The sequence below is a fragment of the Candoia aspera genome, chromosome 5 (assembly GCF_035149785.1).
Source record: "Candoia aspera isolate rCanAsp1 chromosome 5, rCanAsp1.hap2, whole genome shotgun sequence".
In the NCBI taxonomy this organism is placed as follows: Eukaryota; Metazoa; Chordata; class Lepidosauria; order Squamata; family Boidae; genus Candoia; species Candoia aspera.
The window spans coordinates 93,030,173-93,045,715 of record NC_086157.1 but is presented as its reverse complement, the minus strand read 5'-3'; the positions used below and the strand labels follow the sequence as shown (position 1 = coordinate 93,045,715).

The 15,543-nt window shown below is 38.9% G+C and overlaps 1 protein-coding gene across 2 annotated transcripts; it reads right to left on the bottom strand.

The window, feature by feature from the left end:
• Positions 1–2,003: 2,003 nt before the first annotated feature.
• HMGB1 (high mobility group box 1) lies at positions 2,004–10,061 on the bottom strand. 2 transcript variants are annotated; one of them, XM_063305719.1, is made up of 5 exons: positions 9,895–10,061; positions 5,576–5,737; positions 5,261–5,406; positions 4,887–5,061; positions 2,004–3,866 (listed from the first exon to the last, which is right to left on the bottom strand). In XM_063305719.1, exons 2-5 carry the CDS (start codon positions 5,723–5,725, stop codon positions 3,690–3,692), a joined length of 648 nt encoding a protein of 215 aa, XP_063161789.1. In that variant the 5' UTR covers positions 5,726–5,737; positions 9,895–10,061; the 3' UTR covers positions 2,004–3,689. The 2 variants fall into 2 exon arrangements, with proteins under 2 accessions (XP_063161789.1, XP_063161790.1); XM_063305720.1 differs by lacking the exon at positions 9,895–10,061 and adding an exon at positions 9,032–9,110.
• Between the last annotated feature and the right edge of the window lie 5,482 nt (positions 10,062–15,543).

The following is a 15,543-nucleotide window of genomic DNA, read 5'->3' as shown; positions in this document are numbered from 1 at the left end:
AGATTAAACAGAAATGTTGTAAAGCAACAAAAAGCTCTTTCTCATCAAAACAGCAAATTGATTCAAAATATGCAGAAAAATGTTGAAAAATCCAGTGCATTCCCTCCTAATGCTCATTTGTAAGATGCTCTTATGGAACTGCTGAAACCCATCCTTGGTTTCCTCAATTTAAGGCTTATATCGCTAAAAAAGCTAGTTTAATTTTAACAGCGCTAAATTATTCAGGCTATAAAATCACAACTACAGTGCAAAGAGCTCCAGAAGTATCACTGAGAAGATGAGTATGAAAAAGACAAGTGCAGTTCAGCATCAGTGCAAAGGGAGACACATTAGAACAGCATTTCTCAACCTTGCAACTTTAAGACATATGGACTTCAACTCCCAGAATTCCCCAGCCAGCCATGCTAGCAGAGGTGTCCACAGGGTGCGGTAAAATGAAGTCAAGATGGTGGAAATCAAAGCCCCGTTTTGTGTGTGTCAAGACATGGAAATTTTTATGTATCTGGTCATGCTTTGCAGAGCTGAGAAAAATGCAGGAAATGGCAACTCAAAAGATGAAACTAAAACTGCCCTAAAAGGACGATCAGTATTTGGGGCTATTTAGACAGAAAAAGGACTTTGCAAAGAGAAAACATCAGCCTTTTCTCACTTAAGGCTGCAGTTTACAATCATCTAATGAATTTACAGCAATTCAGGACAGATAAAAGTAATTCGGTATGTAAGTCTGAAAGAATGATGGCATCACAAGGGATTAAACAAAATTATATTAGATAATGCTGTCAGCTACTACTACTACTAATGGCCAAACCTCTTCATGTTGGCAGACAAAATGCCTCTCAAAACTCCTTGCCAAGGATACACAAGCAGAGGGTGCTATTGTCACAGGTATCCAGGTGCCTGCTTCAGGAATAAAACAGCAGCTTGATTTAGCAAGGCCTTTTACATCTTATTTTTTTAAAAAATGGCTAAAATAGTACTTCAGTCTGAAAGTCAGTTTCAGATATGGAAAGTGCATACTGTACACATGCAAGATCTTTAGTTCAGTAAGACATGAAGTGCATACATTTCCAAAAGCCGAATCTGACTAAAAGTATTTTAAAGATGCCCGGTGCTATGCTTTTAGTGTCAGTCTGAGAAAAGATCACTTTGAAAAGACAGTATTCTCATCCTAGAGGTATTTGCAAGACATGCTTAATGACGGTTTACTCAACCCCATTTCGGAGGAACACCGAAACCCAAGGATTGGGTTCCCTCTTTAGGCTAAAATGTGTTCTCTGTATTGTGCAAATACAACCTGTCTTAAAAGGTGCCCTACCTTACATTTTAGAATTAAAAACTTGTTATGGGCCTCTTATGTTATGATGCATTTAGAATCAACAATTCATCCTTTCACTTCAGTGTGAAAGTTTTCTATTCTTTACTTTCTGCATAATTGGGATTATAATTACATTTTCAAAACCTCTGAAATCAAAATATTTTTTATTAATGGCCCACTAGCTTTCCACATACTCTGAAGTCATGTTATTTGCATTAATTGTTTAGCAAGTACCACCATCACTTATGTGACAGTATTTACAATAGCTGGTGGCTCTTCTAAATGTACGCTAAATGAGGTGCTAGGGCAAAGGGAAATTACCTAAAATCAAGCTTGGTTTTAAGAGTTAACATTGGATGAAATTTTTACTTGCTATCTGGAGAAATCTTGACCTGAGACTAATTTCCCAACTGAGATGCATAGGATTGCATTGTCCAAGAACTACATTAAAAAAAACATTTCTTTTTCCACAACAGATGTCTGCTTAGTAGAAACTGCAGACCCACCGAAGCAATTTCAGGGGTCCTGAAACTCCTTCCATAAACATTTGTATTTTTGAAGGTTAACAATACCACTCCATCTTAGTGACAAATACTACTGCTTATGGAATTTCAATAAAGTGTTTGTATATACTTGAGTGGTTTAAACCAGTGAAAATATTTTAAGTAAAATAATTTAACTAAATATATAAAACCTCTGTAATTATTATTTTATTAGTATCAACCAGGAAATCAGATGTTCAATATTCTCCTGAGGTTATACATAAACAAATGCAAAATTGAAGTAAGAATCTTAAAAGTCAAAATTGTATAACAAAACAATACTCCATCAAAAAAGTGTGTAAAATTACAAGAATGCTATTTTTTAAACACTGGCACCATTATTTCATAACTACAGAATTGTCAATCAATCCCCAGATCATTCCACTGAGTTCATAACTGCCAGCATTTTTACTGAAAATGCAAAAAATTTAACTTTGGTTTTCAAAGCAATCTGTATTTTATCAAATCAGAGGTTGTTGGAATACCATGTTACATTTCACAGCTAAATGAAAAAAATGTACTTTCCCCCTACTGCTATTTTAACTTACAAAATGGGCAGACATCAAAAATGTTATAAAAGATAACAGAAAAAGATACATCTCATTTTAATTTGAGACAATACAAAATTTTGAAAATGGGCTAAAACTAGTAGTGGATTGAAAACATGAATTTATACAAATCAAACAATGGTATCACTTATAAAAAACATTAGCAAAGTAAAGTATTTTATTGTGGGACGTTTACTACCAGGAGTATCCATGGCATAAAGCCCACAATTATCACTTGACATGGTATCCTAAAAGGATTACAGTAATTTAGCATTTAACTTTACCTGCTTAGGTAGAGTACTCTCTCCTCTGTATTAAAGTATTTGCAAATTCAACTTACTACCGGCCAATGAAGAATACTACACGTAAATTCCTTGCAGATCAAAGCGAGAATATACTTTCCCAGTGGTCTCAGAAGCACCCTAAGTTATTTTTCTCCTGGAAGTACTTCATGCCACAGAACTGGGTTTTAATTCTCATCCTTCCAAAACTGGTAAATTTATACAACTCAGTAGAATATTGTACATAGCAAAAGTTGAGCAAATACAAATTGGTTAAGAACATTTTTTTATTGTGACCAGTTACATGGGGAAAAACATGTTTTTGCATATTCTGGTATATATTTATTTCCTACCCTATCATGATTATATAGGGCATGTTGCTCAAAGCTCTTGTATCATTCTATCAACTTATTACATGAAGAGACAAAATTCTGACGTGATCCCAAAAGGGCAGAAACATAAAAAGTTAAGCTTTCCAGAGGAAAAAAAGGGAAAATGTTGACTTTACAAGGGCACCTATTAAAAGGACAACAATACTAAATTTTTTAAAAATGTATTTACTTAGAAGCAATCAGAATGTCAACAGCTACAACTTTTTTTCTTTTTTTGCAATTACAGAGTGGTATTTAGTTAACAGAACAACTATTATTTTATGATGCAGACAACTGAAGATGAATAATAAACTACATCTGCTTGTATAACTAATTTGTGCTGTGCACCAACAAGAACCTGCTTTAAACTTCCATGCCAATTTACAACCCCCATTCTGTACTAGGCAACATTAGTGGCCGCTGAGATACCACTAAAGGACAAGTCTACCAAGAGACGTATTTGGTAGCTTTTAACTATACAAAAAAAGAAAAAGGAAAAAAGACACTGTACAGTTTAAAAACAAATCTTACACAGCCTTATGCTTAATTTTTTTTTCCTTTCTTTAAAAGGAGTGAGTTGTGTACAGGGGGGTTAAATGCTTTTATAGACAAGAAAATCTGATCTAAAAGACTTATTCATCATCTTCTTCCTCTTCTTCTTCCTCTTCTTCCTCCTCCTCTTCCTCCTCCTCCTCTTCATCTTCTTCATCATCATCTTCCTCTTCTTTCTTTTTCTTGCTTTTTTCAGGCTTAGGAGCTACCTTTTTGGCTGCATCAGGCTTTCCCTTAGCTCGGTATGCAGCAATATCCTTGGTTTGAAAAGCAGAAAGAATTTGGTTTACACAATATGAACTCTGTTCATAATAGGATCAATAGTTCTTCAGTTTAAATGCAAACCAGTCAAAATTGTAATTCTGAACCTAAAACATGCTTGGATGACACAGAAGACTGGTTATCATTACACCTAATAAAGTTTAAATGAAAGAATTCAGCTTAATGTCTAACAAATTTCACATTCACTTGAAGAGTAGATAGTGCCACCTTCAGCATGTAAAAACTATATTCCTTTGAACTGCATAGTAAAACTCAATAAACTAATCCTCAAATATTTCATTTTTATTTGTTTTTTTAAAAACTTTTTTTCAATGACACAAGCCCATAAGTGTTTTAATATTCTAAAATGTGTTCTAAATTTAGAAATATTCTGAAAGTTCTCTAGGGCTGATACTCAACTCATAGGATTCACCCTGCTGCTACAAAGCCATAGTTCATAATGTTATTAAGTCTATCTTTAGTTCCAGTTCCAACAAGGGAATAAACCATGTATTATAATCCCAAAACTAAAAGTGGTTTCATATAGTATATTATTTTGTCAATATCTTTAAGTACAAAATCCACATAGTTCCTATCATGGTTGTGAAAATTCAGTGGATACTTCTTTCATATATTCTAAGATAGGAGCCTATTTTTTTATATTAATCAACATGCACTAAAGCCATAATATTATGAATCTATTAAAGTTGACTATGAGATACAAATATCATTAATCCAAATTATTTTTTAAAAATACTACCACCTAGTCTTTCTAATACTCCAGCTTCCACATTTACTTAAAAATATATTCCACTGAAAGGAAGACTTTTTATACCTGGGCGCATTTTTTGGTTTATTTGGTTTTTCAACCAACTAGGAATTTTAATAGAAAAAGAGAAAACAAGAATTCAGCATGCCAGAAAAAATGCACCAACACATGGTTGTATTCCTGATAACATCAATGAAAGTCACAATAAATACCTGGAATATTTATTTATTGACTGATTGTAATTTACCTTTTCATATTTCTCCTTCAGTTTAGCAGCCTTCTTTTCAAAGGGCTGCTTATCCTCTGCAGATGTATTATTCCACATCTCTCCAAGTTTCTTTGCAACATCCCCAATAGAAAGACCAGGATGTTCTCCTTTAATTTTTGGACGATACTCAGAGCAAAATAAGAAAAATGCTGAACTGAAAATAGATTTACAGAACAAGTAAGATTTAATAAATGAGCTATGCATATCAGCTTCAAAATATTTAGTACTATTCACAAACAGTACTATAACAGGACACTAAATATAGTGAAACACTATTTTTCAACTGTTAATCTTCTGCATGAGTATCAGTGTAATACCACTACAATATATCCTAATCATAAAAATTTACTTACGGAGGCCTCTTTGGTGCGTTTGGATCCTTGAATTTCTTTTTTGACTCTCCTTTGGGGGGTACGTAACTTTTCATTTCTCTTTCATAACGAACCTTGTCAGCTCGTGCCATATCTTCAAATTTCCCCTTTTCCTTAGCAGACATAGTCTATATGCAAAATATGACCAGAAAGCATCCACAATCAAAGTCTATCTCCAGTTCCATTTTGGAATTGAACCTCTTGTCAGTAAATTATTTGTTTTAAACAACAACCTTTAAATTATATTAATGTAAGCATGCTTTGTACTATTATTTTAGCAAATAAAACGAATAGTACCTTCCACCTTTCTGAACATTTCTTTGAGAACTCTGAGAAGTTCACTGAAGCATCTGGGTGTTTCTTCTTGTGCTCTTCCCGGCAGGTTTGCACAAAATAGGCATATGAGGACATTTTACCTCTTGGCTTTTTAGGATCACCTTTGCCCATTTTTGAGGATTTCTAAAAGACAAAGTAAAATTCTTGGCAAACCATTTTGGATTTCCATAGTAAATAAGTTGATTAATATTGGTCAAATTTACATTCTGAGATAAAGCTGCATTCTTACCTGCTTTTGGGACTATTTATTTTAAAAGTTGCAATCAAGTCTTCTTTATTATTTATTTATTTAATTTATTTAATTAAATTTATGTCACCATCCATCTCCCCCAATGGGGGACTCCGGGTGGTTTACAGTAAAATACTAAGATACTTCTTTGATTATTATCTAGGCTTGAGATAATAGCCCCACAAGTATGTGCAAGGCCCCCAAAACCCTTCCCTTCTCTGACAGAAGGGGAAAATACTAAACACACGAGCAGAGAATATATTTATTAAGCATAATGTAATTATAATTTAGTTTATGTCTTTGCCACACCCACAACTTTTTGGAATGTGGCCTTGACACCCCAAAGGTCAACTATAGCCCTTGGCCAAGGAAAAGTTTTCTGATCTACAGAATTAAATAATGTTATGGCAATGCACGGAAATCTGTAGCAAAAGTTGGGACATCCTCTGGAAACAGAAGGAAAGGAGTGTATCAGAGCCCTGTATGTGCCACATTAGGTTTCTGGAGATTTAATTGCCAGCATATTTGCAGATGAATAATGAAGATATAAATCAGTGACAAATGTTCCATCTTCCAAGTTTTTATTATTGGATGCAAGTTAATTTTTATTGATGTGCCATAAGATTCCAAACAGCCTGGGCTTATACAAACTATCACAAAATGTTACACTAGAGTTTCAGAGTATATTTTCCTTAACTGCAAGGAATGTGTGTATGCATGTGTGTACACACACACACACAAATTTTATGACACATAGCATAAAATCCTAGATGAAAAATATTTTCTACTTGTATGGCTAGAAGTCAAGGAACACTAAAATTTGAGAATCTTTTTTTTCTGCTTTCAAACTATGCTGCCAAACACACCTTGCTTATTGTGTAACACTACCCCAAACTACCCTATGTGTACACAGGTATGCATGTACATTAACCTGAAGAAATCTGCCCCAGTTATTTCCTATATTTAAATTCAAGTACGCTCACAATTTCTCATTTTCTTCCCTCAGGTATAAAATTAGGCCAAGGATCACAAGTTTTCCTCCCATGTTGCTTGACAATCCTTCATATGAGACCCGTACAGTAAGATGATCTATGTACAGAAGCATTCTCCTTTACTCTACTCACCCTTGTTATGGTGTGGAGTTTAATCACAAATACTAATGAAACCATTGGTATTCATATGCAACAACCAATTTCCCATCAGATGAAACAGGCCACGGCCTGCAAAGGGGCATGCCACATTCTAAAATGCCAGAACATTTTTTGCAGATTAAGACCAACCACAACATTTCTGGAGATGTTTTCAAACCAAACTGACATGCTAATGCTCCACCAACCTTCTGGATTGTGTGAATATAATTTTTCTAAGTTCTAGAACACTGGGATGGGGGGAAGAGGAATGCATGTATCATGGACTTTTCCAGACACTAAGCACACAGTGAGCATATTCATAGAGAGGAATTTCCATGTGCCAATTCAAAACAAGCTTTATAAGGAAGAAAATATTAAAACTGGTTAGGGAAATTGGGGATTTATTAAAAAAAAGGTTGTGAAGGGTTCCAGTATGATTTCTACAAAATGAATAAATAGGCAATAAAGTGACAAATGCAGTTCTGCATGAACACTTTTACAACTGAGCCAAAAAGAAAAGCCCTACTTCTTAAAAACAATGAGAGGTCTGAGCTGCCACCAACAGACCTAGAAAAGGATGTTGGTAACACAATAAAAAGAACTGCCCCAGTGTGAATTAGAGAAATAAGGGATCAAAAATATAGCTACCAGAAGTTCCTACTATGGAGAAGATAGACCTTACATCTGATCCAGCAATATTCAAGTTAATGTTTATAATTTAAGTATTTTTGTTTCTCAAAAGTTTAAATGGTTTTTCATATTTGCATTGAACTTTTAAGGAGCAAAAATACTGAGTTTTCTTAGTCATGAAGCACTTCTCTGCTTTAATTTGAACGACTTAAGTAAGGAAATGTGTAACAGTTTTGGCTAGTATTGTCATAAAAAACACAATTTCCTATCAGTTCGGCCTGTGGACAGAAAAAGATTTTTGTTTTCTGACTAAACATGTCCAGTCTAAAGTTTCTGTCAAGTAAACAAGACTCAAAAATCAAGAACTGCTCATGCCTGTAGTGGAAACACAGGTCAGAGAAACTCCCAGAATTAAATAAGGATATGTGAGTAATTGGACTAAATAATGGAAAAAGACAAAAAAAGGGAAAAAATATAAAGAACATGCTGTTACATTTAATTTGCCTTAACATGTTATTTAAATGAATAATTTGCAAACATACTTTATTAAACGTGTAATATAGCACATCTTAAACTTTTGTTAATTTACATCCTATAATGCAGAACATTTTTAAAAAGTAAAATAGAAAAAAAATCACACCATAGTAAGCATTTTAAACATGCCTTATTAAGTGTTTCCAACATTAATCAAGTATGTAATTTTAGAAAAGCTTTGGGGTAAAGTCAAGTCAAGTCCACATTATGGGTAAGTGAAGTATCACGTGCGGGTTTTTTTTAAGCTTGTTGAGAAAAAATACCTAATAACTAATCGACTTTTTTTACAAGGACGCTGGAACCCAGCAGTAACCACAGCTAAAACCGTACAACTGTGGGATCCATCTGTTTCCATGTGCTTTAATATTATACGAAGAAGCGGGGCGGATTTTTTTTTTTTTTTACAATGGCGCAGGCTTCTGCTTAAGAAGGTCACCACCGGCAGCAGCAATTCTCCTTCCATTTTGTGCAAACGCCTTGTTGATGAGAGAAAGTCCCCTTGAAATGCGATTCGCGGGCGCTCCGCTACAGCGGAAAGGCTGCGCTGCCAGCGGGTGCGCGGGACCCGAGCCCTGCCCGCTGCTTGGCGGCGGCTCTATACCAAGAGCGCTCCCCATGCATTGGCTTTGCAGCAACTCGTTTAGCAGGAAGAGAGGCCGCTTCTCGGAATGGCCGCTGCTCAGAGAATATGGCTCCTTCCTTCCCTTTGTGTGTGTGCGTGTGTGTCGGTGCGCTCTGTACTCTGGCGCACACACTCAGCATTGCAAGCAATGCGAACGGGGGGGAGAAGTGTCTCGTTTCTCCTAAAGCGCGCCAGAACCTCTCCTTTTAATTTTATTTTTTAAAGCCCCAATTAAGTCCCGGGGGGGGGGGGAGAGAAAGGCAAAAATTCACCTGCGGCCGATCTGGACTTTTAAACGGTCGCCGGCGCTCTTTCTCGCCCAGGGAGAAAAGGCGCCTTGAAAAAGTTCCCCTGAACTGCGCCCCCGCCCGCCCGTCCGCGCCTCCCCCTGCCTGCGCGCAAGCCAGCCCTCCTCTCGCCTTGTTTTCTCTTGCTCTACACACGGCTCTCGTCAGCCATGTTACAGCAAGCGCAGTTCCCGAGGTGATTTATCGCCCCGAGGCCAGCAACGCCCAGAAACACTCCTGCAATTCAGCATCGCGGGGCTTCCTGCGGGCGAGGCGACCCCCCCGCGCCCACTCCCCATTTTCCCCCCGTTTTTTCTCCCCACCCGACCGACCACGGCGCCCGTGTGGAGAGTCCGTCGCTTTCCCCCCCAACCCCTCACAGACGCTGCAGCAATGGCTAGATGGCTCTGTATTGCCGTGCTATGTAAGCAGCTTATTCACACTTGGACCGCTTTCCGCCGCCCCGCTTGCCGGGCTAAAACGGATCGAGTCTTCCCTCCTCCATTTACACGGATTTACGGCGCCGATCCTGATCGTGACTGTAGGGATCTTGGGCACGGCGGGGAGGGGGGGTCCCAGGATTTATGGTCCCTTTTCCCCACTTCTTGAAACTCCCCAGGAGGCTTTATTTTTAATGACTTAACCGCCTTCCCGCCACCCTCCTCCGCCTCCGAGGTGCCGAGGAAAGTGTGTGCTCAGTCCCAGCCCGATTCCCCCCTTTGTGTGTGTGGCTGTGAGGAACGAATCCTGCCCCTCGCACCCCAAAGCCTTCACCGTTGCCAGGCTTGGAGCGTCGGCCTCCCCAACTCCGGCTGGCTGCCTAGCCAAGGACCCCGCAGTATACTCACCCTGTGCCACACTCTCGTACACTCAAGAGCCGCAGTTCACACAAGTCGCAAACACGCTCACACTGGCCACCAAGGCTGCCTGGATCTCGTATGTAGTCCAATGCACTGCAATGGCTGTGAGCTGGATCGATACGCAGCCTCCTCACTCTTCTCGGCACTGGTAACATTACTCTCAACACAGCCTTCTTGTCATTGGCTGCCGCCGAGGCAGGAGCTAAGCGGGTTGGAGGAACACCTTCCATTGTCCTGACCAGAAGAGGCTGCTGATTGGTCGCGGCGGGAGATACGTCACTGGGGATTGAAAGGGCGCGCAAATGTAAAAATGAGTGGAAGAGAGATGGCTGAGGCGGGATGTACAGCTCTGAGGCTGAAACTGCTGCTCTAGCACAGTGTATGAAGAGAGCGGTTCGTAGGCAATGGCATAACTTTCAGTGCAGGCAAAAGGAACCTTACTGCTTTAGCCGCACCGTCATCCGCACCGTCAAAAACGCCCTTTCGCAGCCTGGGTAAAGGGTTCTAAAACCACCCTGAACACTGATCCAGTCCTTGTTGTTAAATACAGAAAAAAACAATAAGGGAATCTTTAGCCTGATGCCCTTGTGCTAACTTTAACTAAGCGGCTCATGGATCTTAAGTATACATAACTTCCCAACTAAATACATTTGGCAGAGTATCCCATTCACAAAAGAACAGATACAATCCTACAAAAATTAATCCCATTTTCTATATGAATAAACTGAGGTCTAATTATAAACTCTTTGGTGGAAGACTTCTATACATTAAATGCATATTGTTACTATAAAACCCTTGTCTTAATACTTCTTACAAACTACTTTTTATACAAATATCCTAAGACAAGCTTTTACATAACCTTTATTCAAGTAGGCAACACATAATGTGATCTAAATATGAAGTATCTGAAATACTTATATTTTAGAGTTGTTCAGACTCTCTCCATGAACCTGTAGCTCAGCTGTGGAATTAAAGAACTGTCTTATTCATAGTCGGAAGACCAAGATTCTACTAGAAGCTTTATTTTAAAGTGATTAAAACTGCTGCTACATGTGTGTTCGCAGTTGTTTCATAAACACAAGGAAAAATGAAGTTATATTCTAATTTTATAATATAAAGTAAGACTGTTCCACTTTTCAAAAGTTGTGCTCAAAATGCAAAATGCAGTTCTAGAATGACAAGCACTAGTCATTGACGTTTTGGTTTTCCACATTTCTCATTTGCTTATAATAGATTGCCATGTTTCCATATGCATACTCCAGGATTGTATTACTGTAGTGTTACTACAGGTCATCCAAAGTACTAAATATGAATGATTTTAACCATTTATTCTAGTTTCACTCTATCCCATTATGACTGAACAGATCAAATACTTTAAATGGGGGGGGGAGTTTTCAATGCCTCACACAAGTAGACAGCCCATGTTCAAATGGAGGTAACACAGAGACGTGCTGCAAGTATTTTGAATTTCTTCCAGGCAAAAGGGGAAAGTTTTGAACTCATGGCTATCCAATTATTTGAAGCTAAATCCTGTATGAAGAATTGTTAGATCTATATCCAAAATATTATCCCCAGAAAGGTTCAATCTAAATTCTTGAGGACAGTGCTTTAAATCTCCAAGTATGTCTCAAGTGCCATCCTCTGGCTAGAGGTTGGCCTCCTCAGAGAAGAACCTTGTGCTTGCTGGCAATTAAATTTTTAAATAAAGTTTAACTTTATCCAATTTCCCTGGTCCCTTAATAGTTTCTGGCCAATTCCTATTAATCTGGAAGCAGAGCCTATTGGATAAACTGTGTACCTACAGTCTGTCTCCAGAGGTTTTCCTGTCCATGGGTTCTGATCAAGCTAGAATACCTCTTAAAATAGAAATCCTGGATATGAAAAGGCAAAATAAGCTTAATCTAGCTCCTAACAGTACCAGGCCTTGGAGTTAGAATCTGAAGCAAAGTGTGCAGCCATCCATATATTTCACCACTTTGGAACTACCTAAACCTAGAAGAACCTTCTCTCAGGCCCAAATTAACATTCTTCCAATGGCATGCTTATCCTGGAAGCTCAGGGATAGTCAAAATGGTTTGCCAGGTCCTATTATCCTATAAATACAGTATATAGGGATCTGTACAGTAAACTTGTTATACCACTGTTGGCAAACTTCCCTGGCTACCCAGATAAATTCTTCCTCAGCTTGTTACTTGTGGACAGGCAACCTGCTATGAAGTACTGAATTCAAGCACAGCAGTCACAGCTAAGGGGAACGAAGACTGGGAAGACAGATGTATGTGAGGCCACTACAAGGAAGAACGATGCGGAGAAGGACAAGTGGGCTGGGGAGGTATGTGGCAGCTAAAGGAAAGGAACAGTGGGAAGAGGACAAGGTGAGTATGCTGCACTAGAATCCGGGCACAATGGTAGCTAAGGGGCGGTAAGGGAAAGCAGGCTGGCACACAGGGAATGTGAAGGAGAAAGGAACAAGGAGCAAGACTGGTTACATCAGCCTTGTCCTCATCATCTTACACAGCTCCTCCAGGTTTTTTCTCAGCCAAAACCTGGAATCAAAATGATCCATGTTTTGTTTTGGATGGACCACAACCCATCCAGAACTGTTTTCCCAATTCTGAGACAAAACATACTTGTTTAGTGCACCAAAGAAAACACATTTTCTATTTCATGGACACCTATACTGATATTTATTTATTTATTTATCAATCAATCATATTTTTATTACCGCCCATCTCCCGCACTCAGGGGACCCTGGGTGATTCACAATAAAACAATTTAAAATTCAATAAAATCAGAATAATATCGATAATCAATGAATATATAATCAATAAATAATATAACAAAATTGGAGGATGCAGCAATAGATAACAAGATGTCACCAGCAAAACTACTGATCTCTCAAAAGTCGTGGAAAACAGTCTCCCACTGTTTTTATATTACTCTTGGGTATAGTTCATTATACCAAAAAAGGGGAACACTAAAGAATGTTCAAACTATCGAACAGTGGCACTCATTTCACATGCCAGTAAGGTAATGCTCAAGATCCTGCAAGGTAGACTTCAGCAATTCATGGAGCAAGAATTGCCAGATGTACAAGCTGGGTTTAGAAAAGGGAGAGGAACTAGAGACCAAATTGCCAATATCCGCTGGATAATGGAAAAAGCCAGGGAGTTTCAGAAAAACATCTGTTTTTGTTTTATTGACTATTCTAAAGCCTTTGACTGTGTGGACCATCACAAATTGTGGCAAGTTCTTAGTGGTATGGGGATACCAAGTCATCTTGTCTGCCTCCTGAAGAATTTGTATAATGACTAAGCAGCAACAGTAATAACAGACCACGGAACAACAGACTGGTTTAAGATTGGGAAAGGAGTACGGCAGGGCTGTGTACTCTCACCCTACCTATTCAACTTGTACACAGAACACATCATGCGACATGCTGGGCTTGAGGAATCCAAGGCTGGAGTTAAAATCGCTGGAAGAAACATTAACAATCTCAGATATGCAGATGATACCACTTTGATGGCTGAAAGCAAAGAGGAACTGAGGAGCCTTATGATGAAGGTGAAAGAAGAAAGTGCAAAAGCTGGCTTGCAGCTAAACCTCAAAAAAACCAAGATTATGGCAACCAGCTTGATTGATAACTGGCAAATAGAGGGAGAAAATGTAGAAGCAGTGAAAGACTTTGTATTCCTAGGTGCAAAGATTACTGCAGATGCTGACTGCAGTCAGGAAATCAGAAGACGCTTAATCCTTGGGAGAAGAGCAATGACAGATCTCGATAAAATAGTCAAGAGCAGAGACATCACACTGATGACAAAGGCCCGCATAGTTAAAGCAATGGTGTTCCCCGTAGTAACATATGGCTGCGAGAGCTGGACCATAAGGAAGGCTGAGAGAAGGAAGATAGATGCTTTGGAACTGTGGTGTTGGAGGAAAATTCTGAGAGTGCCTTGGACTGCAAGAAGATCAAACCAGTCCATCCTCCAGGAAATAAAGCCAGACTGCTCACTTGAGGGAAAGATATTAAAGGCAAAACTGAAATACTTTGGCCACATCATGAGAAGACGGGACAGCCTGGAGAAGATGTTGATGCTAGGGAGAGTGGAAGGCAAAAGGAAGAGGGGCCAACCAAGGGCAAGATGGATGGATGATATTCTAGAGGCGACAGACTCGTCCCTGGGGGAGCTGGGGGTGTTGATGACCGACAGGAAGCTCTGGCATGGGCTGGTCCATGAAGTCACGAAGAGTCGGAAGCGACTAAACAAATGAACAACAACAACAATAGTTCATTAATATGTATTTACTATAACTTCTATGCATCTCAATCAAATCAACTTACAAGTTAGATGAAACTGCAAAACAATAATATACAGGTAGTCCTCACTTAATGACAATTGGGACCTGAATTTCAGTTGCTAAGTGAAGCAGTTGTTAAGCAAATCCGACCCAATTTTATCATCTTTTATGGTGGTTGTTAAGTGAATCACCACAGGCATTAAGCAAACCACATGGTTGTTAAGTGAATCATGTGGTTCCCCACTGATTTTGCTTCCCAGAAGCTGGCTGGGAAGGTCAAAAACGGTGATCACATGATCACAGGATGCTTCAATAGTCATAAATGCAAACTGGTTGCCAAGTGCCTGAATCGTGATCACGTGACCACAGGGACACTGCAATGGCCTTACATGTGAGTACCAACCATAAATGGGTTTTTCCAGCACCGTCATAAGTCCAAACCATCGCTAAACAAATTATTGTTAAGTGAGGACTACCTGTAATATATAATCATAATGAAAACTTTCCACAATTCCTTCGTATTTTCATATTCTCAATACATATATTCTAGTATTATCAATATTATCAGTTCTGGAAGGCTCTTTGAAATAGCCAACTCTTTACAAGCTTCCTATATGTCACCAGGGAAGGGGCCTAAATCACCATCAGGGACAAAGAGGGGTTCATAGAGAATACTTTTTTCTGTGTCCCCTTCCCACCAGATTTCCCAGTGGTTGGGATTACCAAACAAGTCCTATTAGTGCAGATTGTATCTGGAATGGGCAGTTTCAAGGATATCCATGTTCTAAGCCATTATAGAATTGTACAGATAATAACCAGCACCTTGACCTGCACCCAGAAATAAACTGGTAGCCAAGTGCAACTTCCATTAAACAGGGATTAAAAGGTTGTACACGGTTCCAGTAGAAGAGATCTGTAGCTCAGGACTGAACTGTGGAGTCCTTCGTGATCTCTGAGCTTGGTTGTTTGCTTACAGACATTTGATTACCTGACTAGGTAACATCGTCAGTGCCTGTGACAGCACTGATGATGTTACCTAGTTGGGTAATCAAACATCTGCAACAACCAAGCTTAGAGAGCACCAAGAACTCCACAGGTTGTATATGGTTTAGCCCATTAATAAACAGGCAATCATATTCTGCACCATCTGAAGTTTCTAGGTGGGTCTTCAGGTTGGCCTTATATATAATGCAGTAAGCCAATCAAGAGGTGTCAAAAGCATGAGTGACTGTCACCAGACTCTCCCATTCCAAGAAAGACCAATTGATGCACCAACCAAAACTGGCCAAATACCTTCCTGGCACAACCTTCATCTAGTCTTCTAACAGAATGCAGGCC

What these genes read in the sequence shown, in the direction of transcription:
- HMGB1 (XM_063305719.1), bottom strand. Translation starts at nt 5,725, where the DNA reads ATGGGCAAAGGTGATCCTAAAAAGCCAAGAGGTAAAATGTCCTCATAT. An exon ending in AACGCACCAAAGAGGCCTCC is followed by an intron (nt 5,062 to 5,260) that starts GTAAGTAAATTT and finishes ATCTATTTTCAG; the next exon opens with TTCAGCATTTTTCTTATTTT. An exon ending in TGAAGGAGAAATATGAAAAG is followed by an intron (nt 3,867 to 4,886) that starts GTAAATTACAAT and finishes TTTCAAACCAAG; the next exon opens with GATATTGCTGCATACCGAGC.